The sequence below is a fragment of the Balaenoptera borealis genome (assembly GCF_965194805.1).
Source record: "Balaenoptera borealis genome assembly, chromosome: 6".
Classification (NCBI taxonomy): Eukaryota; Metazoa; Chordata; class Mammalia; order Artiodactyla; family Balaenopteridae; genus Balaenoptera; species Balaenoptera borealis.
In genome coordinates this window covers 20527400-20549398 of record NC_138863.1, presented here as the reverse complement: position 1 = coordinate 20549398, position 21999 = coordinate 20527400, and the positions used below count along the sequence as shown (strand labels likewise).

The 21999-nt window shown below is 52.1% G+C and overlaps 1 protein-coding gene and 2 long non-coding RNA genes across 4 annotated transcripts in view; 2 read left to right on the top strand and 1 right to left on the bottom strand.

Annotated features, from left to right (window-relative positions):
• The window catches only part of LOC309631374, a 473017-nt gene that overhangs the window by 120087 nt on the left and 330931 nt on the right, over positions 1–21999 (top strand). The window lies entirely within an intron of this gene.
• IGFBP5 (insulin like growth factor binding protein 5) lies at positions 108–21952 on the bottom strand. The gene is made up of 4 exons (XM_082397692.1): positions 20796–21952; positions 6414–6643; positions 6005–6124; positions 108–4815 (listed from the first exon to the last, which is right to left on the bottom strand). The coding sequence occupies exons 1-4, from the start codon at positions 21127–21129 to the stop codon at positions 4684–4686; spliced, it is 816 nt and encodes a 271-aa protein (XP_082253818.1). The 5' UTR covers positions 21130–21952; the 3' UTR covers positions 108–4683.
• Positions 21591–21999, top strand: part of LOC309631373 — a 43855-nt gene continuing 43446 nt past the window's right edge. The window contains exon 1 of one of the 2 annotated variants that reach the window (XR_014246226.1): positions 21591–21624. This is a non-coding gene — a long non-coding RNA (uncharacterized lncRNA). The remainder of the gene's footprint in view (positions 21625–21999) is intronic. The other variant, XR_014246227.1, reaches the window with a different exon arrangement.

Here is a 21999-nt window from a genome sequence, read left to right as displayed (position 1 = left end):
CCTCCACCTGGTCCTCTCTCCTTCCCTCTGTCCTCTCTCTCCTTCCCTCTGTCCTCTCTCTCCCTTCGCCTACCTTCCCTGGACCCTCGGAGGAAGCTGACGCAGGCTAACTGAATGCATAACTTTATTAAATAAATGCTTTGTCACGACAAAAGACAAAGATCAAGGAGTAACATAAATTATAAGTTGAATAAATAGTATACAGCAATCTTCACTTTTTTAATAAAACGTGAGATCCTCAGGTTTTTTGTTTTGTTTTTTTGTTTTTTTCATTTTTTATTTCCTTACGTACAAAACACTAAACAGGAGGCGAGCTCTTCCACATTCAGGTGATTTTTTTCCCCCCGCTTTTTCTTTTTTTTTTTTCCACAAACAGGTTTTGTTTGTTGGTTTATTTTTTTCATCCTTTTCACCAGTAAAGATTATGAGCATTTATTAAAAAAAAAAAAAGTTGAAAACAAAAAAAGAGGAGAGAATAGCGCTATGGTATGTATGTATGTCAAATTATAAAGAACTACAGTAATATGTGCTGTGGTTATTGCTGTCTAAAAAACAAACAAACCGGTAGGCAACTCGGAATCTGAAGGAATCTTGTCTGACAACTGTCTATCCATGTGGGCTACTGTGTGATGCTGGTGGTGGACGGTCCGGGACTCAGGCTGGTGGCCGAGGACCAGAGAGGTGGGGTGAACGGGTGCAGGGCGGCTGACCCCCCTCACCTCCCCTTTCTCCCATCCAAAAAAAGTTAAAAGAGAGGAGGCCAGAGTCTGTGGAAATGGCTAAACTATATACTCCATTAGAAAACCAAGAAAGTATGTTTAAAAAAAGACACCAAAAGCCTATGAGAAAAAAAAAAAAAGTAGAGAATAGTGCAAAATAAGTCTTGCACTTTAGTGGTTTTAAAAATAAAGACAGTACAACGCCCAGGTTGCTGGTTGGTAACCTCCGTTCCCTTGGCCCACTACCTCTCAAAATAGAGCCTCCTTTCTCTTGGAAGCCAAATCTGTCCCCTCCGAGACCAGAGGGTTGCTTCTCCTTGCCCCACTCCTCTCTGCAATTCCCATCTGAGCTGGTGCCCTCTTGGGGGCTGAGCGGATGGAGGGGGGGCACTGCCCCACCTGGAGGGGGGCTTGGCAGTTGCTTGGTAGCCCTGTGGCTGCTGACGAGCTGGGCAGTGGGAGAGTGGTGGTCCAGGCCCGCCTCCCCAGAGGAGGTTGGCCCTGCTGGGTTACCATGGAGACCACAGAGGTGGTGATGGGAAAATGGGCGAGGGGACAAGGGGTGGGACCACACAGGGCCTCCCATCCTCCCCCGTGTTGGGGGCTAAATGTCTCCAGGCCTGTCTGTCCAGGCCTGGCTGTCTGAGAAACTTTCGAGTCTCCTCCGTCCCAGATGCCCTGCTTTGCCCAGGTGTGTGGGGCAGCTCTAGGGGCAGGGGGAATCAGTCCTGGCTAGGCCTCCCTAAGTGACCTGGCAGCAGAGGGGGACACAGGTCTTCACTGCCAGAGCGAGGCATGAGTCAAAGGCGGATGGGGAGAGACCTCCTGTTGGCGCAGTGGGCCAACATTTAGACTTGAGGCCATAGAAAACCTGGAGCCTAAGGCCTCTGGGTGAGCAGACAGTGGCCAACAGGCAGCCTGGGGTCAAGAAGGTCCCTGCTCCGGGACTTCACAGCTGGCAGCTCACCACACCTGCCTTCCCGCCACCTTGCCCAGGGGAGGGCTCACCTTCCTCAGTGACTCCCTCCCCATGGGCTCCCACCCTGGGCTCAGGCCAGACCTCCCTCTATCTGAAGGTCCAGCATCCTCTAGGGAGTGGCCAGCTGACCAGAATCCCCTTCCCGTCCCCCCTGCAAGCACTAGAGAGAGACTCACAGGTTTGGGTTAGTCGGCATGAGCTTTGGAGGCCTGAAGAGACGGGTGGCGTTAAAGCAGGTCCTAATCCCCCACCTTACGGCTGACGGCAAAGAGCCCATGGAAAGAGCAGAGGCCCCTTCAAAGTCCAGTAAACAGCGAGAGGAAAAGACAGCCCCTCTCAGTAACCAGGAACCAGGTCCAGGCCTTGCGGGGTGGGGAGAGGTCTGCAAATCCCTGGTCAGTCTTTTCTTAGGGGGAATGACCCCCCAGTATCCACTTGGCAGATCTCAGGTAGACAACTGATCAAGATCCAAAGAAAGAATGGGTGGAAAGAACAGTGAAGTGGGAAAGTCTGACAATACTGGCCTAAGACGTTGAAATGTGAATCGGGGGTTTGGGGACAGTTGCGCAGAGAGATGGGGCACGCAGGTCAAGGAAGTCCTCACGGCCGCCATCCCCATCAGGCCCTTTGTCCTACGAAGATCGACTGCCTCTTCCATCCCAGCCAACCGTCCTGTCCGGGGGAGCAGGAGACATCCCCCCAAGTTCCAGAGCTGCAGGCTTTCCACTAGCTGAAACGTTTTTGCTCCTTAGCTGTCCCTCTTCACCATCCCCAAGTTAGATGCTGGTGTGGTCTCCACGGCGTCATGTCATCAGGAAAGAGTGGAGAAAGCTGCGTTCACAGTGAGAAAGTGTCTCCTTTGCCATGTCCAAGCCCCTTCTCCTGGCCGGCAATCTCCATCCTCAGAGGGCAGCACCAGGGCCACCCATTTGTTGGGGGGAGTCCGTGGGGGATGGGATTTTTCTTGGTTCAGAATCTGGCTGCCAAATGACAGTACCCCCAAAACACACATCCCCCGCTTGTCCTGGGCCTTTCTGCCATCTTCCACCCCAGGACGGAAGCCAGAACTGGCCAGAGTGGATGAAGAGCTTGAAACCCTCTCTGGCCTCAGTCCCCTAGTGCAGGGTGAAGGTGGGCAGGTGAGCACACAGGCTTGTCCCTTCCAAACTACGGCTGGTCTCTACCGATCCTTGTTCCTGCCCAGCCGCTACAGTCTAGAACCTATCGAAAGTTACCCACCTTCCCCGGCTCCAAGGCCTGGATTAAGCACATTTCTCTCTTACAACCTGTTCCCCCATCTTCCTCTCTCCTTCCCCTTACATTCCAGAGGGATTATCAGGTGGGGACCCAGGGAAGTGTTTCTTGGCTTTGCTCCCTTTTCTGTCGCTTCGCTCCAAAGCTAGAACGGGACAGTCAGCCCCCTGTCTCTCCAGCTCTCTGCCCCTCACTTCATCTACTCTGGCCTGAACAATCACTTTTACTGTTTCCCCATATTTAAACCTTTCACTTCCATCTCCCTCTTTGCCGTCTCTCATTTCAGTCTCTCTCCTGCTCTGCCAGCATGAAGGCTGAAAGAGGCTTTCCAAAGGCAGGCTCTGTCCATATGGAACAAAAAGGCTGGGCAGGACCAGGGGGTCAAACTTGGACCTGTTGGGTTCACTGGGTGTGGGAGTCCAGAGACAGTGACCTCCCAAGGGTCTAAAGGTGAATGGGATGTCCTGGGGAGCTTGTTGGGTGCACCTCTGGGTGTGCTCATCCACCTGGCTTGGTGGTACATGAACACACACACACGGGAAATCACGAAAAAAATCCAACACTGTGTCCCACAAAGGGTTGAGTTTGCCGCTGCTCATGGGAGGCAGGCATTATGGGTTGTATTACAAGAAGATGGGTTTTCTTGGTTTCCCAAAATAAGGATGCTCTTCAATGCCCCCAGAGGAACTACTTGGAAAAGTTAATGCAAACCTTTGACAAAAAGGAAGGAAGAAAGAAAAAAATAAAGAAAATAGATTTATATGCCTATATATGACTATATGGAGCCTTGTAGATAAATACAAGCCCACTTTTTTTTTTTTCAGCCTATCCTCCCCCACAAAGGCTGTGCTAGCTGCGAATTGGATGCAATGAAGGGCTGAAACTACAGGCTTCATTCAGCACGTAGTTTTAGCCGCCCTGGAAGAACCCATCTTCCCACTATTGGGGTGTGGATTGATTTCTCAAAGTCTGCAGGGGGAGTGAAATATGCACACATACTTCATACTCATGGATCCACTTAGGAACACCTACCTATCTAATATCACTCAGTTATGAATTTGCTTTGTGTTGAGAGGAATGGAATGCATTTTAGGTTTTGTAAATTTGAGGGAGAGAGAACACAGTGTCAGGGTGGTAGGAGAAGAAGGACCGGTCGAGCCGTGCAAGCTGCTGGCTGCAGGGGGAGATTGATCCAGGAGAGGCACTGACGCCTGTTGTCTTTTCCTTTCTCCCCCTGTGACCCATCCAAACTGGGCAAATTCCAAGTGTGTCATCGAAGGCCACACCTGGGGCTGCACCTGCTCCTGCCCAAACGGCTCCCCACCTCGGGCCAGGGCTGGACATAAAGGTGGCTGCTTCCGGCCCACGCTCTGCTTTTCCTTCTCATGACTACACATCCTCCCCTCTCTCACACACATCTGCTTCCCTCCCTTTTCTTTCTCTTGTTCTTCCTCTCTTGCCCTCCCTGTTCATTCAACTTGCCTCAAAAAGAAAACCTTTTTTAAAGGGGGGGGTGTCTCCTTAGCTTTGTGCATCTCCGTTGTTGCCGTTTTCAAAGTTGAGACCTTGCCAGAGATTCCGAGGTCCTCAGTTTCTTCAAATAGATAGATATATGTATTTTCTTCCCTTAAATGAGATGAAATGAGTGGCGTCCTGGGGTGGAGGGAGGCGCTGGCTGGAGTCGGGGCTGGGGGGTGGGATGGGGTGAGGGAAAGATGGGGAGGGGACGCATCACTCAACATTGCTGCTGTCGAAGGTGTGGCACTGAAAGTCCCCGTCCACATACTCCATGCCTGGCAGCTTCATCCCGTACTTGTCCACGCACCAGCAGATGCCACGTTTGCGGCCACGGGAAGGCTTGCACTGGGGTGGGAGAGTGACAGGCAGTGAGGATGGCTGTACCCTGAGGCTCTGCTCCTGCCTGGCCCTTCATCCTCCCTGCCTCAAGACAGATCCTCACCCCCGGAGAGTTGAGGGAGCGGTACCCAACCCTGGGGGCTCTGGTGTCCACATTGCATGGGCGGACGGGGGGGAAAAGTGCTGATTTAGGCGGTCTGCCCTTGGCTAGCTCCTACGACTTTCTTTTATGTCACCCATTCAGGGTCCTCCAACTTGGTATTTTCCAGAGAATGATATAACCTGATAATGATCATGATGATGAAAATGATGATAAATTAAATTGTTAAATAATAGTAATAATAGGAGGCATCACTTGTATAGCTGTATCACATACAAGACACCGCTTAACACTTACTATATTGTAGGTACTGTTCTAAGTACTTTCTAAAGATTAGTCCATTATTCCTCATAATCATGTGAGAATAATAGGTACAATTATTCTCCTTCTTACATGAGAAACTGGAGGCAGAGACATTAACTAACTGGGGTAAGAGGACACAGCTAGTAAACAGGAGAGCCAAGCACTCACCCAACGCTGTCTGGTTCTTGACTCCTAACTTAGAGGAGGGGTTCCCTCATCAGAGTCATTTGGGGGGGCATTTGTTAGAAATGCAAATTCTCAGAGTCTGCCCGACACCTACTATCAGAAACTCTGGAGTGGGACCAGCAATCAGTGTTTTAACAAGACCTCAGGGTGATACTGATGTCCCAGGAAGTCTGAGATCACTACCCTAAGGTAATGTGTACTCCTTAACGGGCTCAGATGACTGCTTAACCAGCAGTAGGCTTGCCCAAAGGGTAGCCTGGCTGTGAATGGGACACTAAATGATTTCAGGTGGCATGTGGTTAAAACATGTTTTAGAGTCATATATATGTATATATTTACGTGTGCCTATCAGAAAATAACACATCCAATGTGTGATGTGACGCAGTGATAGAAAGTTTCCTTTTTAGATGAATTCATGTACGTAAGGTGAATCATTAAAACGTCAGTAGATTATAGTGTAGGAGGGAATGGGGACAATCACGATTGTGATGGGTGCAAGAATTTTGGAGGTTTGGGACAAAGTGTTGTTAATGACAGAAATCCAGGCATTTAGAGGTGCAGGTTTCTGTCAAGTGCCCCGAACTTGGGGCTTGGCACGGGGCGTACCTGCTTTCTCTTGTAGAATCCTTTGCGGTCACAGTTGGGCAGGTACACGGCGCGGGGCACCATGCGCGGGCTGGCTTTGAGCTCCTGAAGGGAAGCCTCCATGTGCCTGCGGCAGGGACCCTGTGTGCAGACAAGAGGAGTGAGAGGCGTGGCAGGACCCGCGGGAACCCCCAGGACGTGCAGAAAGCGTGGCTGGGGTATGGGGGGCGTGGTAAAGGGTCTGTACAGAGAGTCACCACCTTTTGTGCCAAATAGCGGCCCCCCGAGTTCTCCCTCCGCCTCACCTGCCGCGCCCCCTGGGCGTACACAGTGCTGCCACGCACGCTCATTTAGACGCGGGGTGGGGTGGTGGCGGAGGCTGCGGGGTGTGGATGCAGAGGGGGATGGGGAGAGGATCCTTGAGACTCACCTGCTCAGATTCCTGTCTCATCTCAGGTGCAGAGATGACCCGGGGGTGGGCGGTGTTCTCGGCTCCCCCCACGAACTTGGACTGGGTCAGCTTCTTTCTGCGGTCCTTCTTCACGGCCTCGGCCTTCAGCTCGGAGATGCGGGTGTGCTTGGGTCGGAAGATCTTGGGCGAGTAGGTCTCCTCCGCCATCTCGGAGGTGGTCGGCTCCTCGTGCTCGCGGGAGTCTCGTTCTGCAGGGAGAAGGGGGCGGAGGATAAGCCTGTGAGGGCTGAGGCCCAACCGTGCAGAGCCCAAGGCTCGCAGGACTGGGGTGAGGAGACGCTCTCTCTGCCCTCCTGGAATCGTCCAAACTGGGGAAAGCAGGGAAATGAGAACCAGGGCACGAGTCGACACTCGTGTAAGTGGTGGGAAATCTAGGGCGACTTCATGGAGTAGGAGAGTGTTAGAAAAGTCAAGCTGACACAGGAGGGAGAGGATACTCTGGGGACGGGGAGGGCGAGGGCTGTGGGAAGGGGCTTGCTTGCTGGGGGGCTGGCTAAATAGATGGGGTGGTGGCCGGAGGTGGGGCTGCGATGTAAGAACACAATCTGAAGATCTAGGCTGTCAGGGGGAAATAGGCGATGGCCAGAACGTGGACAAGAGGCCAAGTCCATCCTTTTGGTGTTTTCGGAACTGCTGGAGTTGAGATATATCTGGACCCGGGAAACCAAGGGCAGGAGGGTCCTGGGGTGTCTGGACTGGCAGGGTGGTGGGGGCCACCAGGAGGAACAGGAGGAGGGGACGCGGGAGAGCCAGAAATGTGGGGTCTGGAGGGGATCAGTGCCAGCGCCTGGGGGGCACATGGAAGCCCGGGGCCTTGCTTCCTGCTCAGAGCTGGCTCTGCGCCCTGGGAGGCTGGGACATAACTCAGCTCCAGGCCAAGAGAGGCAGACTGCTGGCTGCGGGTGGAGCGGTTATATATAGCAGTGACTTGGTGACAGTCTATATTTAGCTGACTTATGACCTTTAAAGAACTAGAACTTTGTTCATTTATTTGTTGATCTGTTAATTCCACCCCCCCCCCCCCCCCGGCCTTTTCTTGGTTCACAGATTTCCATGAAATTCTCATGTCACAGGCACCCTCCTCTGGGTCCCTCCTCTCAGATCCCTGATCCCACCAGCCTAGACAGACCCAGGGCAGGAGGTCTTCGATTGCTTTTCCCAGGTGGGCAGAGCGTGGGCAGGATGTCCAGGGTGAGAGCAGGTGTAGGGCAGGGTGGGTGTGGGCAGGGAACCCTGTCTTCACTACCCTCTTTTCTTTTCAAATTCTAGAAAAAGAAAATAGGGCTTGGAGGTGACCCTGAATAACTCAAATAGACTGAAGAAAAATCCTATTGTCCACCCTGGGCTACCCAGGAGCCGAGATGGCAAGGCATGGGTTGGGAAATAGAAGCAGAGGAATCTGGAGGTGGGGACGAGGAGAGGTGCAGGGAGGGAGCAGTTCTGTGAGAAGACACTGTTTGGTGTCCCCGGGGCAGGAGATTTCAGCCCGGGGGAAGTTCCAGGTGTGTGTTAAGAGAGGTATTTGGAGGCCTGGCCTAACCTGGTCAGGATGGCAGGTGGTAGGAAGCACCCAAGCACCTGTTTGTCTCTGGGCTCGGGATTTGTCAGATTTAATCAAATAGGTATCCAGTCTTTAAGGCCCTGGCAGGGAAGTTCCCCACCCTAAAGAAGCCTCCAGAGGTTTGCAGTGTTCTGGGTGGTGAGCTGATTTGGGTATTTATCCACAGGAGAGGAAGGGAAGTAGTTTCTGGAGAAGAAGGTGTGAGAAAGCAAATGACAAAGCGGTGGGCAGGCTCTCCCTGAACAAAATTCAGTCCCAGGGTCCCTGTGCCCTTCTGGCCTTTCACTCCCTCTTCCCACCATGTCCTGCCCTGTGCTCTGACTCTATCAAAACCCACTGGGATGATAAATCAACAAGGTGATGCACCTGGCAGGTGGAATGGAGCCTTCCGGAGATTAGCTAACAGTGATATTTTTGGCATAAACCAACGTTTCCTGGTTGTGGGATTAGCTAGGATGGGGGTGGGATGCTGGGCGGAGCAAGCTGATCTGGGGGACTCTGTGCAAAGTGAAAGATTAGGGCTCTGTTGTCTAGTAATTCAGGCCCAAACCTGAGGCCCAGGTCTTGAGGGAGGGGGTGAGGAGAGGAAAAGCGAACCATTGCCCCGTCACATCTTACTGAGTGACTTGACTCTTCACTCAGACTCTCTGGGCATCCCCAAGCACTCTGATCCCCACTTGAGCAGTGGGGGAGGGGAGAGGGCAAGAGATGGTTGCCACTGAAAGGCTGGGAGCATTCTGGGTGTGCATGGCCACACGCCTTCCCCGATCAAGACTGTAACCAGACGAAGGGAGGGGAGGAGGGCGAGAGGGCTGGGTGTGGGATGTATGGAGGAAGGATGAGCATCTCCTTTGGGGGCTGCTCTGGCCTGGCCCAGAGGGCCAGCAGACTGTCCTCAGGGGCACCTGCGGATCTGGGCTCTTCACCGGGAGAGGTCCCCGGAGCTGCTTATTCCCAGTGGCTGGCTGGTCCAGCTCCCCGAATCCCTCCAATAGACCATCCCTGTGTCCACAAGTACATGCACCCATCCCAGTGGTGCTCTTTCTGGCTCTTAAAGATATCTGGGGTGGGAGTGCCACCCATCTTCTTCTGGTCACCTGTTTTGGGGGCCCCCTGTCCCTTTGGTCAGAGGGTGTGATCCTCCAGATGCCGTTTCACCTTCTCTCACGGAGCTTCTCTCTCTGGCTTTGGTGGTCGTGGAAGTACATTGGCTAATGCCCACCCTCCCCCAACATCAGCAGCCCTTCTCAAGACTCTTCATATTTTAGGATCTTTGAGAAGTGCTGTGGCTGCCCTTAACCTTGAGTCACCCTTCCTGGGAGGAGGATAGGGCAGTTAACAATGGTTCAAGAAACTTTGGGACAATTTACTTTGACCTCTCTTGGTCTTTTGTCCAAAAATGTTAGCTTTGAGACTAAGCAAGGATGATACTGGGGAATGACATGTAGATTCCTGTGCCTTCTTTAAGGAACTCAAAGGACTTTTGCAAACCCTCTGTCCTTCCCCTGGCCTCACCAAGGCCGGGTTCCTGAGGGCATACCCTCCCCAGTTTGCAGTCTCTTTGGCTGTTTCTGAAGGGCAGACTTAAGTTTTGATGTGCCTCCCGGGTTTCGGTGCCACTTAACCCCATGGGACCTATTACTTAGGCAGCGGGAGAGTCGAGTATCAAAGATACTAATCAGGGTCTTGTGGTCACCTGTAGGCTCCAGAGAGACAGCGGAAACTTGGAGCGGAGCCAGGGCAGAGCCATGAAGATTAAAGGGCTGGAAAGTAAGACTGGAGCTGGGATGCCAGAGCCAACTAGCCCTACTCAGCTGCTTTGTAGCTGAGTCATAAATAGGCTTGCAATTTTGGAAGGGTTTAAGTTTTAGATAAACCAAGCAGGCACAAGTAGACTGGCAGCTCCTGAGCTGTTTCATCCAAAGAAAATGGAGCAAGTTTGCGGAAGGGATTTAGGTGGGATATAAGGGAGGACTTCCTGGTGAAGTTGCCCTGCACGTGAATAGCAATCTAGGGAACTTAGCAATGCAGTAGGTTCTGGAACCCAGTCGACCAGCATATCAATACCTCCATACGGCCGGTAGGTGGCGGAGGAGACCGATGGCCGCAGAACACGTCCGTGGCGCTTCCTTGTAGGGACTGTAAACAATTTTAAAATCTGGAATTTGTGTGCCTCCCTCTCCTACTTCTCTGACAACCACCCCAATCCTCCCCTCTTTGTGTGTCTGCAGCATGCACGGAAAGAGTCAGGGAGATGGACATGCACGGACTGGGAAGGATCCACGGGGGGCCAGGGTGGAGAAGGCAGGTGTGGGGCGGGGGCAATGCTATCAGTGTGTAACCCCCTGCTGTTTCTTTAATTTGCACCTGAAACACGGTCAGGGAAAGAAGGGAAACAGATCTAGGACCTCCCTTCCTATCTCTAGATGTTATTTTGAAAGGATTCTGCAGAGAGTGGGCAATGGAATGTTCACTACTGTTCCCTCCTCTGGGAAGCTGTTGAGGCAGGGCCCTTTAACTCCATCATCTATCCAACGACTAAGGAAGCAAAGGTTCTCATATTGTCCCGATATTTATCTTTGGATAACTATCTGATTCCCTGCTCTGTTCTGCCCTCAGTCCTGCCACCGGGGATCTCTGATGGTCCCAGGCCCTGCCGTGTTAGGGTGGGCAACTCAGTTTCTCCTTCATTCATAAGGCGCTGCGCATTCACACGGATGCAGCAACATCCGCTGAGGCACTCCCCAGGGCAACACGAAAACCTGCTTGAGGACTGTGCCATCCTCATGTCCCAGTGAACCTTTTTTTTTTTTTTCGGCCACGCCATGAAGCTTGTGGGATCTTAGTTCCCCAACCAGGGATTGAACCAGGGCCCCAGCAGTGAAAGTGCCGAGTCTTAACCACTGGACCACCAGGGAATTCCCCCAGTGAACCTTGAGTGTGTCTGGGTGCAGGCCCAGCCAGTGTGGACCCAGAGGCGTCCCAGGGTGGGCACTGCTCCTCACGGCACAAGTGCCAATGCATGCTCCCTCCCCAAGCCCCACCACTGTCTCCAACCCGCCCTCTCACTGTAGTTCTCCTGCAGGGGCAGGATGCTTTAGCGGCAGGACCAGGCACTTGCTCTTAAGAAGCCTTCTCATCCCACCTGCTCCCCGAGCCCAGCGATGAGGCAGGTCCAGCTGGGGACCTTCTGCTTCCTGCAATCGAACCTTCCACCCTAGGGCTCTTAGTCCTACCTTGGCACCATTAACAGCCCGGGCCCAGCCTGGTGGTTGTTTCCCACACTATCTTGACCTCATAATCAAACTTAGAGAAAATGGGTGGGCCAGATATTGTGACTTTGCCTACAGAAATTGAAGAAGCTGAGGTGTAGTTAGAATTCGCAGCTCGGGAAGGATGTGGGGCTTTGCCAGGCCACTTGGACCTGGGACCAGTCTCTTTTCCTAGCCAGAAGACAAGAGGGGTTCACCCAGAATCTCTCTACAAGGAATGAAAAGTGGAGCTGGGTTTCCACTGCCTCTCATTCTAGCTCCCTCTGTGGAATTCAAACAGTAAACTTCTTAAGGGGAGAACTTTGTCATTTATCTTGGTCTCTCCAGCATATGGTCTTCAATAAATAATCTTTAAATGGAGAGACGCGTGAATCTGCTCACGAGACAGAGCGCAGGGGGTCTAGGAGCAGTTCTGTAATGCCAGCTGCGGCATGTTAGAGCTCAGTGGATACCCTGAGGGGTCATGTCACCCATGCACCTGCCTTTAAACACAGGAACTGCTGCAGAGGGAACAAGGCGGCAGGGAGGTGAGCCTCACAGGAGCGGGAAGAAGTAGGGTCCCCTGGATTTACTGGGCTTCTTTGATCTAAGACTGTGCTGTCCAATACAGTTGAAATGAATAAATATTAAATCAAATTACAAACTCAGCTTCTCAGTTGCTCCAACCACATTTCTGGTGCTCAATAGCCACATGTGGCCAGTGGCTACTGTGTTGGACAGCGCAGATTGACGACACTTCCATCACTGCAGAAAATTCCCCTGGGCAGCCCGTCCGAGGGCAGTGATCCACGCCTGGGTATGGCTGGATTCTCCGTGCCTCCTCCCCACTTGGCCTTGTTTCCCAGCCAACCTGCAGCCTCCTGCTCTTTGGCTACACATAAGACTTCTGCGAAAATGCTAGATCAGCTGCTCACTGTTTAAAAAAATGTGAGACATGTCTCAGTTTCCTGAAGTTTGACCATTTCCCAGCTGCAGATGCCAAGAGACTCAATTACACTGTGGGTGCCTTTGCATAAAGAAAAAGGGGACGGGGCAGTAGGGAGGGCCGCAGAGCCTTCCAGGGGAGCTGCACCGTTCCCGCTCCTACCCGTAACATCCCTGACCAGTGCCTGCCTTGCCTCAGTCTCTCTCTCTTGGAAGACTCTGTTTTCTTTTCCTCTGTGGTTAGTAACAGACATGCATGTTCTGGGCTCTTCTTCACCTGAGTTATGGGCTGAGAAGGGAAGGAGCACTGACTTCCCAAGACGAAAAGAAACCCAAACGACTGTCATCCTAAGGAACCAGTTGCAAGAAGGGAGGAGTTGCAAAAAGACACTGGAGGGGAGTCTTGCTGACCTGGGGTACATGGCAGAGGTGGGGAGCAGGTTCAGAGAGTTAGTGACTGGCCAGTGAGAGCAACAGGCTTAGCCCCCTGAACTCCTTTACAGCCCCCCGCCATTTCAGGCCAGGAAAACCAACGTGGGTATGTAACATCTCTATCCTGAGCAGAGAAATAAAGACATTGTAGAGCAAAGCAAAGAAACCGAGTCAGGAGCCGGACTACCAGCCCTTGACCTTCAGTCACCCTTCTTGGGAGGAAGATGGGGCTGCTAACCGTGGTTCAATAAATCCTGGTGCAGGTGTACTTTGACCTCTCTTAGTTGCTTCCTCTCCTCTCCTTGCCTTAGTTTTCTCATCTGAGTTATGGCGAGGATGACAACAGCCCCTTCTCCCTAGGGTTGTGAGGATTCTATGAGCTGCTATGTGCTAATGAACTCTCAGCGTAGGTCTCTGCCTTTGTAGGTCTCTGTTGCCTCCCATCTCCCTTGTTCCCATCATCAACTAAAACTCTGGTTGCTGTGATATGTGGCTGACAGGTGTCTACCTGTAGATCACAAGATCTCAGGCACCTTGGACTGAAGAAAGGTCTGCTGGGAAGTGATGGATCTACCTTCGTCTCTGGGGAGTCTGACTGCCAACCTCAGGTGAGAGGGGCTTTGCCCAGGCACTTCTGAGAACCGGTTCCCACTTAGAGAACTCAGCCTGGGAGTTTGTCCTTTGTCTAATCCCATTCCTTCATGCTGCATTAAGGCACTAGGTCTTTTCCCCTAAAGATGGAGAGAGAAAAGGTGACCTACCACCTTTCCACAGTGTAGATATGGCAGGTGTCAAGTTGGCGGCACTTCCCCAGAATGAAAGGCTGGGGTCCCACTCACACATCCTCCACGGTAAAGGAAGGATCCTCCTCATTTTTTTCCCCCTGGGGACAAACTAGGATTCAGGGCCATGACTCTGGCACACATTTCTTGATCCCTGGGCGGCAGCTGGTGATAAATTTACACATAAGAGATACACACTTATGTACAACTCCCAAGATGAGTATCTCCAGCCATCCAGTATCTCTCTAGACTTGGGGAAGGTAGAGCATGCTCAGTAGAAACGTCTCTATCTCGTCCCTATATACACCCCAAACCAGAAGGTAATGGAGGGATGAGGTGGGGAGCAGTCTTTGAATGGGGGAAGGAGAGACGAGGAGAGGGAGGAAGTGAGGGACCATTTCTCTGACCTGGCCACACTCCCACTGGTGACTCATCACGGCCCATTCAGAACAGCACAATTAAGTAGCCAAATTCCCTGAAAAGTCCTGTATGACCAGAAGGGGGCGGCAGGGAGCAGATGGTTTGAACACTTTTTTTTTTTCCCCTCCCGACCCTGGTCCCCCTAAGAAGAGAGACTTTGCTAGGGGTCAAACAAGGGAGTCTGTCCTGTTTGGCAATTAAAGCTCAGACTCTTTTCCTTTTTGACTTTTTCGGGGCAGGAGGAGAGCAGAGACAGTAGTTCCCTTCTCAGGTGTGGGAGGGGCTTGCTGGTGGCCTCTGCCCTGTCCAGTTCGGTGGCCACTAGCTATATGTGGCTTTTGGCACTTGAAATGTGGCTAGTGGGACTGAATTTTAAGATTTGTTTCATTTAAATCAATTTAAATTTAAAAATATCCTTGGTTATTGGAAAACTTTTGAGTATATTTAGGGCAACTCAGGTATATGAATCTACTTTTTCAACTGTAAATCTTATGAAAACTAAAAATACAGATCAAGTATTTCCAATGAAAATTTGGTGTTTGAATTGAGATGTGCTGTAAATGTAAAATACACTTCAGATTTCAAAGACTTAATATGAAAGAACATAAAGTATCTCATTATAATTGCTTATTTTGAGTATATGTGGAAATTATAATATTTTGGGTATGTTGAGTTAAAACATACAGTTAAAATTAATTTCACCTGTTTCTTTTTACCTTTTTTTTTAAAAAAAATGACTCTTAGAAAGTTTGAAATTACATATGTATGTGGCTTGTATTATATTTCAATTGGACAGTGCTGTTCTAAAGGGTCTGGAATGAGAGCCATCTTCACTGAGGTGACAGGGAGGCGGGGGAGCAGCATACCCAGGACAGCTGTAATGGTACAATCTACACAGTTCGGGATAATAGGGGCCCGTGTAAAACACCTCTGCAAACCAGCAGAGGTCATATGAGGCTAGGTTCTGCGTGCAAATTCAATCTGGGTTTTGCTTCAGGATTTGGTAAGAGAAGGGCTGATCTCTGATGGTTTAGGGGAGGGATCAAAAATAAGATAACCTATTTATTTTAAAACACCCCCCCAGGACTCACCTGGTGGTCTAAGCCAGGGGTCCCCAGTCCCCAGGCCGCAGACCGATATTGGTCCGTGGCCTGTTAGGAACCGGGTCGCACAGCAGGAGGTGAGCAGTGAGCAAGCAAAGCTTCATCTGCTTCTCCCCATCACTGACATTACCGCCTGGACCATTCCCCCTCACCCCTGCTTCCGATCTGTAGAAAAATTGTCTTCCACAAAACCGGTCCCTGGTGCCAGAAAGGTTGGGGACAGCTGGTCTAATCTATTGGGAAGACAGCCTTATCTTATCTGCCTCCTTCTTAAGAAATCCCCAAAGGAGGAGCTGCCCCAGCATCCAGGATGTATGAGGATGGCTCTCAGCAATTCCTCAAGTCAACGTGAGGCCCCCAGCTGTAATCTGGAGGGCTTCCTCTCCTCTTTCTGAAAGAGCTCCCACATACCTGACTATGTTCAAAAACCCGGTGACCTTCTCTCTCTCTTCCGTATCAACTTTTGTGGCATATGGTTTTCTCTCTTTTCTTCTCATGCGCAAATCCCCCATCACTCCCTCACCCTCATCCCACCCCACCCGAGCTCAGATCTCATCATCTTACTGCCCCGCTCCATGCAAGCCCGTGCTGGTGGAGGCCGGTTGCCATGGGAAGCTGGCCACTTCCGTGCCGTGGGCTCCTTAGAGACTGTGGACCGCTGCCTAGCCAAGGGGCAGCGAGGGCCTGCCTGCTTGCCTGCCCGCATGAGGACAGCTCCCTGTCATTCAGGAAATGAGGTTTGGCACATGGACCTGAAGTCTGGGCTGAACACACTACCCTCCTTGCCCCCATCCCAAACCACTGGCTTAAGCCAGCCTTGCTTGCAAGACCGTGCAGAAAAAGGGACGGAACGGGGAGGGATTGAAAATAAAGGGGTACTGCCTTCTCCACTTTGGGGCCACTTCACTTCTTCCCCTCAAATGGAGCACTCCCAGTTCTGAGCTCTTATTTCATCTTCACAACCCGCCCCGCCCCCAGCTCCCCCCGCCCCCTCCACACCCCCACCCCTACCCCAGAGCTATGGGATGACAGCCTCGGGTGATATTTGCCAAAGACCTCATTGCAGGTTAGACCAGACTCAGGCCAGAGCCCTAGTGACTTAAGGAAGAAAGCCAGGGAGAGCGGAACGGAGGCCTAGGCTCAACAGAATTCTAAGGCTGAGTTCTAGCCCTGGCTCTGCCTCTAACGCTGCACCTAATTCTGGGCTAGTGACTTGCACTTTGGGCCTCAGCGTCCTCATCTGTAAAATGAGGGCCTTGACTGCCATGATGCCATGATCACTGCAGGTTCCTTCCAGCTGTAGCATTCTTTGGCCAACACCCAGACAATTCCTGGAGAGCTTCTCGGACCTAGCTAAGCTGAGTGGCCAGGCAGGAAAGGCCACTTTGCCTCTCATAGAGATTTCCAGTCACTTCTCTAGATTTATATTTAAGAAGGGGAAAAAAAAAAAGACATCATAACAGAAATTATGGCAAGAATTGGAGCTTGAAACAAGAACGGGGGATTCTGTGGATATGGGGAGAGAGGACCAGAAGCTTAGAACTGGCTTTTTTTGTTTATTTGCTTATTTCTTCCTGCAGATATGTAATCAATCTTATTGTTTTGGAAAACATATGTCCAGATTACACTTGAAGGATGGTCTCTGGGGATTGCAACTTTTGGACCTGCCATAGTAAAAATGCAAAACAAAATCTCAACCAAAACCCCACCAAACAGCCTCCGCCCTCTTCACTTCTGCTTCCAGTGGGACCTCTTTGGTACCTGGTCTGTTTACGGTGTTCTTCTAATTTCTGGAGGCAATAGACCTGGAGTGTGGTGGTCCCTTCTCCAAAATTTTATTTTTCATACATTAAGTAACTCAGTTTCAAAGACACTGCTCAGGTACAAAGTAAAAACTTTAGATAACAAAAATCACCTTCTTTTCCTGTTAGCACCTTCCCCCTCACCGCCCCCCCCCACTCCCCATTAAGGGGACCAGGGTTTCTGCTGGGATTCCTGCTCCCATGCCCTTTGCTGTAACCCTCATGGTGACCTCTGGCTCCTAGGTCAGCCTGGCCCTCCCTCTGCAGCTGCAAGCCCACCTGCCTGCTCAAATCCAATCCCAGCCCCAGGACCAACGCACAGCTGCTCCAAGTTAAAACTCAAGCCCTCAGGGGAAGGCCTTGGAGTTGGGGGATGGAGAAGGGGGTGGGATGGGAGGGAGGGATAAGAAAGGGGTCAGGGTGGAGGTGGGGAGGGTAGGGGGAGAAGTGGAAAGAAAATGAGCTCTCACTGTGGCCAACTGTGCTTGCTCTTCCAGTCTGAGCTGACAAAGCAGAAAGAGGGGGAAGGGAGGGGAGGGGGAAGGCAAGAAAAGTCAAGTTAAAAGCACCCTCTCTTGTCTTCCCAGCTCCCATTTTGGTTGGCTCAGGGCACAGCCAGCCTCTCAAAGACTTGTTTCAAAGGGAGGGGGTACGGGTGGGAAAGGAATCTGTCTCCTTCAGTTTTCCATGATGTTGTTCAACCCAGACAAAAATTTGGCCAATAAACCTAACCCTGGAACTTGATTTCAACATGGCATTTGGACCAGGCTGGGAATGGAAGCCAGGGTGATGGAGGGCCAAACCCCTCAAAGAAGCAAAGGCTGAATTCATTTTTATTTAGGTAATTTTTCTTTCTTTCCCGGAAGCATATTTTCTTTTCTTCCTCTCTTATTTCTAAATGACAGAACTGAAACCCAGAACCCACTTCTCCCTGTATCCCAAACTTAATGTCTCACAGGCACAAGAGAGATCTTCCAGACCCGGGCAAGTATGTGCGCCAGTAAAGCCACAAGGCTCCTTCTCCAAACAATGCCCAGAGCAGAGCTCGATCCTTCCTTGACTCGACCCAGCTCACCCAAATTTATTGAGCTTGGTCCAATAAATAACTCCTGTCTCCCGCCTCCCTCTAGCCCTCACACACATTGCCCTCTGTTTCTATATCTGTCTTTGCCTCTGAACTGGCCAGAATAAAATGCAGGGCCCGGAGCGCTCCCGGCACCAAGCTCGCGGGCGGACTCCCTCTCCCGTTGCTCAGCAACGCGCCCAGCAAAACACCAGTCCCCTCCCGCCCTCCGCTCTTCCTCCCAGAAGCTTTGGCTGCCTGCCATCTCGCTCTCCTCAGCTCCCCATTTCTGATTCTAGAAATGCACTTTTTTTTGTTGTTTTGGTTGGAAAAAGACCCTAAATCTATATCTCTCTCTATATGTATATTTTTTGATATATGTGAATATGTATATTATCATCTATGTCTGTATCTAAATCTGGGGCAAATCCAAGTGCGCACTGCTGGTATCGGTAGGGAGGAGTGGTGGTGGAGTGTCGCGGGGGCAGTAATTTTGGCTAAAGGAGCTGACACTCTCCTCCCTCTCTCTGTTCGCTGAGCTCTCTTTAAGTACCGTCGCTGCACCATCTCCAACTTTTGGGGGACCCACCCAGTGGTTTTTGAGATGAAAAGCTCTAGCCAGGAGAGCCCACCCCCATCCCATCTGTCCAGGAGGAAGGCGTCAACTCCGGCCACCGGTCAAGGGCAGCCATCCAGCGAGTACAGTGGGTTAGGCACCTGCTTTAGGCGGGTGGGGTCCTCCAGAGGGATTGGGAAGGGGCTGGGGGAGGGGGAGGAAGGCTGCTCCGTGTTGGTCCAGAGGCACCTTGAAGGTGGGGGCTGAGGAAGGGGCTGCTGAAAAGTCTAAAAGGCATCTTGCTTGGGACAAAAGCGTGTGTGTGTGTGTGTGTGTGTGTGTGTGTTGGGTTGAACTGGAAAGTTGGATGCGCCCATTTGCTCTCCCAGCAACTGCGCGCGCGGGCACCCTCCACACCAACCACATCACACCAACCACACGGTTGGGCAAATAAAAATGGGGCCAGAATGCGGCTGAGCGATACCTTGCATGCTTTCGATGTGACCGGATTGTTACCCAGAGCGCTCGCTTCCAAGCCAGGAAATCGATTCATACTCCCCCCCGCCCCCCCCCCCCCCACCCCGTGCTAAGCTTTTCCAAATCCACATCCCACAAGATGAAGGCGAGGGGGACCGCCTTTGAAAAGTGGCTCTTAATAAAAATAACTTCACAAACCGGCCTCTGGGGCCTCCGGGGCCTGCACGTTGCTCTCTCTCGCTTTTTGCAGGCTGCAATCTGGAGAAAGACTACCTCTTGCAAAGCTGGAGGGAGGGACGGCCTCCGGCGACAGGCAAAACCTGCAGGGTTTGTGGGCATCCGGGTCGAACCCAGGAAAGGTCTCCTGCCTCTTCTCAAGCGCCACCGCACTCCTTTCCTACATGACAGTGTCTGTAGTTTGCAGTTAAGAAAACTCATGTTGGGGTGCTCGTAATGGAAGGGGATAGGAGGGAAGAAGAGCATTGTCCTAGTAATAAAATACCACACAGAATAAACATTATTTAGCCAAGTCTGAACCCCTTTGGGAGAAGACCGATAACGACGTCTCAGAACCCAGACTTTTGTGTAGAGTTCATTACACTCTTGCTAAAAATGTAAGGTCAAGTAACTTTCCAAAAGGAAACCCAGTCTAAGGGGCGCAGAACTGTTCTGATTGAACAAGTAGCTCTGTCAACCTTTTAAACCCTAGACTCCTGGCACTGAGACTTTGGGGGCGGGGCAACCCGGAGGCGGGGCTACTTGGAGGCGGAGGGGAGGCTCCGGGAGCGTGGCTTTTCCGTCTCCGCCCCCTTGATTTTGCATTCTGCGTTTCCAGGGCCCCTCTTCCATTTACACCACGCCCACTTGTGATCTGGTTTGAGAGCTTGAGGGGCAGCGCGGGAGAGTGGGCGATTAGCACTGGCGGGGAAGCTGGGATGTCTGAATTTCATGTCTCTTCTGGCTTCCCAACCCTGTATCCACCTTTCTTCCTAGGTAAAATCTGAATTGGGGCACGGGAAAAGGAGTTAGATTCGGGGACAAACACCAGCCCTGGAACACCAAACCCTTCCTTCTTATCCCTTTCCATCACTCCCGCCCTCCCCCACTTACCGCCTCCCCACCTTCCCGCCGCCTCTGAGCTTGGCTAAAGTAATCTTTCCCTTCCAGGGAGGAAAAACGGTATTTAGCATTTCAGTATGTTGTATAATTGACCACAGTCAATCCGATCAAGTCAAGAGCAATGGGTGTGCACGTGGGAGGGGCATCGAAGTCCCCACCCAAAAGGCATTAGCTACCAAGGGTGCGTGCGTGTGTTATGTGTGCATGTGAGTGTGCGTGTGTGTCTGGTGGGGTAGGAGAATAGAAACGTCAAGGAGGGACTGGGGGGTGGGGTAGGGGGCTGGGAAGGACAAAGGTGGAATTACCACAGAAGACCGGTGACGCCTCTCTCTTTCCAGGTCCCCAGTTAAAGCAATATTTTAACAAAAGACATTATTTTTTTTCAAGTTCAGGAAAACAACAACAACAACAACAAATCCACCCCACAACATATTGGGTAGATGCGGGTGGTGGAGAGGGAGTTAATAATGTAAGGTGTACATTTTCGGACTGGAGATTGAGTACCTGGGGATTTGGACCTAGAGACTGAATAGGAGGATCTTAGAGTCAGTGTTTAGTCGAGGGGGGAGGGGTGGGGCGGAGGAGGTGTGGGCAGGAGCGAGGAGAAGGAGCGAAAACAGGGAGAGCCTCGGCTAGACCGTAACCCCGGGTAGCAGGATGGGCCAGGGTTCCAATTCCGAGGGGCAAGGACCCTCCCCGCCCTCCTCCCGGGCTGCACCCAGGCTCTAAGCCACTTGCTGGGCAGAGCGCGCCGGGCCAGCCTGCGCAGTGTCCCCCGCGTCCCCCGCCCGTGCGCCGCGTAGGTGCCCGGCACACTGAGCGCGCTCACCGATCTTGGCTTGCTCGCGGTAGCTCTTTTCGTTGAGGCAAACCCCGCGGCCGTGCAGCAGGGCATGCAGCGGCTTCTCCTCGTCCTGCCGGGGGAGGCAGTGCAGCCCCTGGGCGCAGCGCTCAGTATAGACGCCGCACGACTGCCCCTCGGCCAGGGCGCAGGTCATGCAGCAGCCGCAGCCCGGCTCCTTGACCAGCTCACAGCCCAGGGGGCTGGGGGGGCACATGGAGAGGGCTTTCTCGTCGCAGGGCTCACAGTGCACGAAGGAGCCCAGGCCCTGGGCCGGTCCCGCACAGGCGGCCAGAAGCAGGAGGACCGCGGTGAGCACCATCTTCTCCGAGTCTCCCCTTTACCTGGGGCGGGGCAGGAGCGCGAGAATGAAGGGAGAAGGGGGCCAGGAGGGCGCGCGGAGAATTGTTTTTTCTTTTTAAAATTTCTGGCAGGTAGAGCAGGTGGCCTCCCCCAGACAATTGCAAAATGTAGGGAGCGATGGAGGGCTGGGGCGCCTGCAAGCAAGTCTCAGCTGCAAAGATTACGGACTTGCAACAGGTAGGGGAAAAAGAGCAGCGCCAGGTGCACGCAGAGGGATCGGAGGCCGGAGAAACAACCCCTCCCCAAGCCTGACCTGGTCAGAATTGCGGGGCGGGGGCCAAAAATTGTTCACCCCAAAACCACCACCGGAATAATGAGCTCGGAGGCTGTGGAGGAGGGGGTGCGGGGGGAGAAAAATAGATTCGTCTTAAAAATTTTTTGTTTAAAATCTCAAAGTACACCCGGCTCCTTTCTAACCCTCAGCTGCCAGCGGCGCGCGGCTGCCCCGGAACAGGTAAGAGGCGGCGGCTGCAGCCGCGAGGGTGGGGAGAAAATGTGGAAATCGAGAAAAAAAAAAAAAAAAAAAAAAGACCAAATCCAAGCCCCTAACACCTCTTTTCTCCCACTCTGCCAGCACCTCTTCGAAATTCGCAGGTTCTGCGGGAAGCCCGAAGCAGGGTGCAAACGGAGGAGGGGGTAATGAAAAGGAGGGAAAAAAAGAAAAGAAAAAAAAAAGAGGAAAAAACCCACACCGCTTTGCAGCTCTTTCCTAGCTCTTTTTCCCCCGGCAGAAGTTTCCAAAGAGACTACGGGCTCCGGTCGAGCAGGCGCTTTTAAATAGACGGCCCCTGGCTGCCAGCCAGTTTGTAGCTGCAATTTGAGCTCCCCA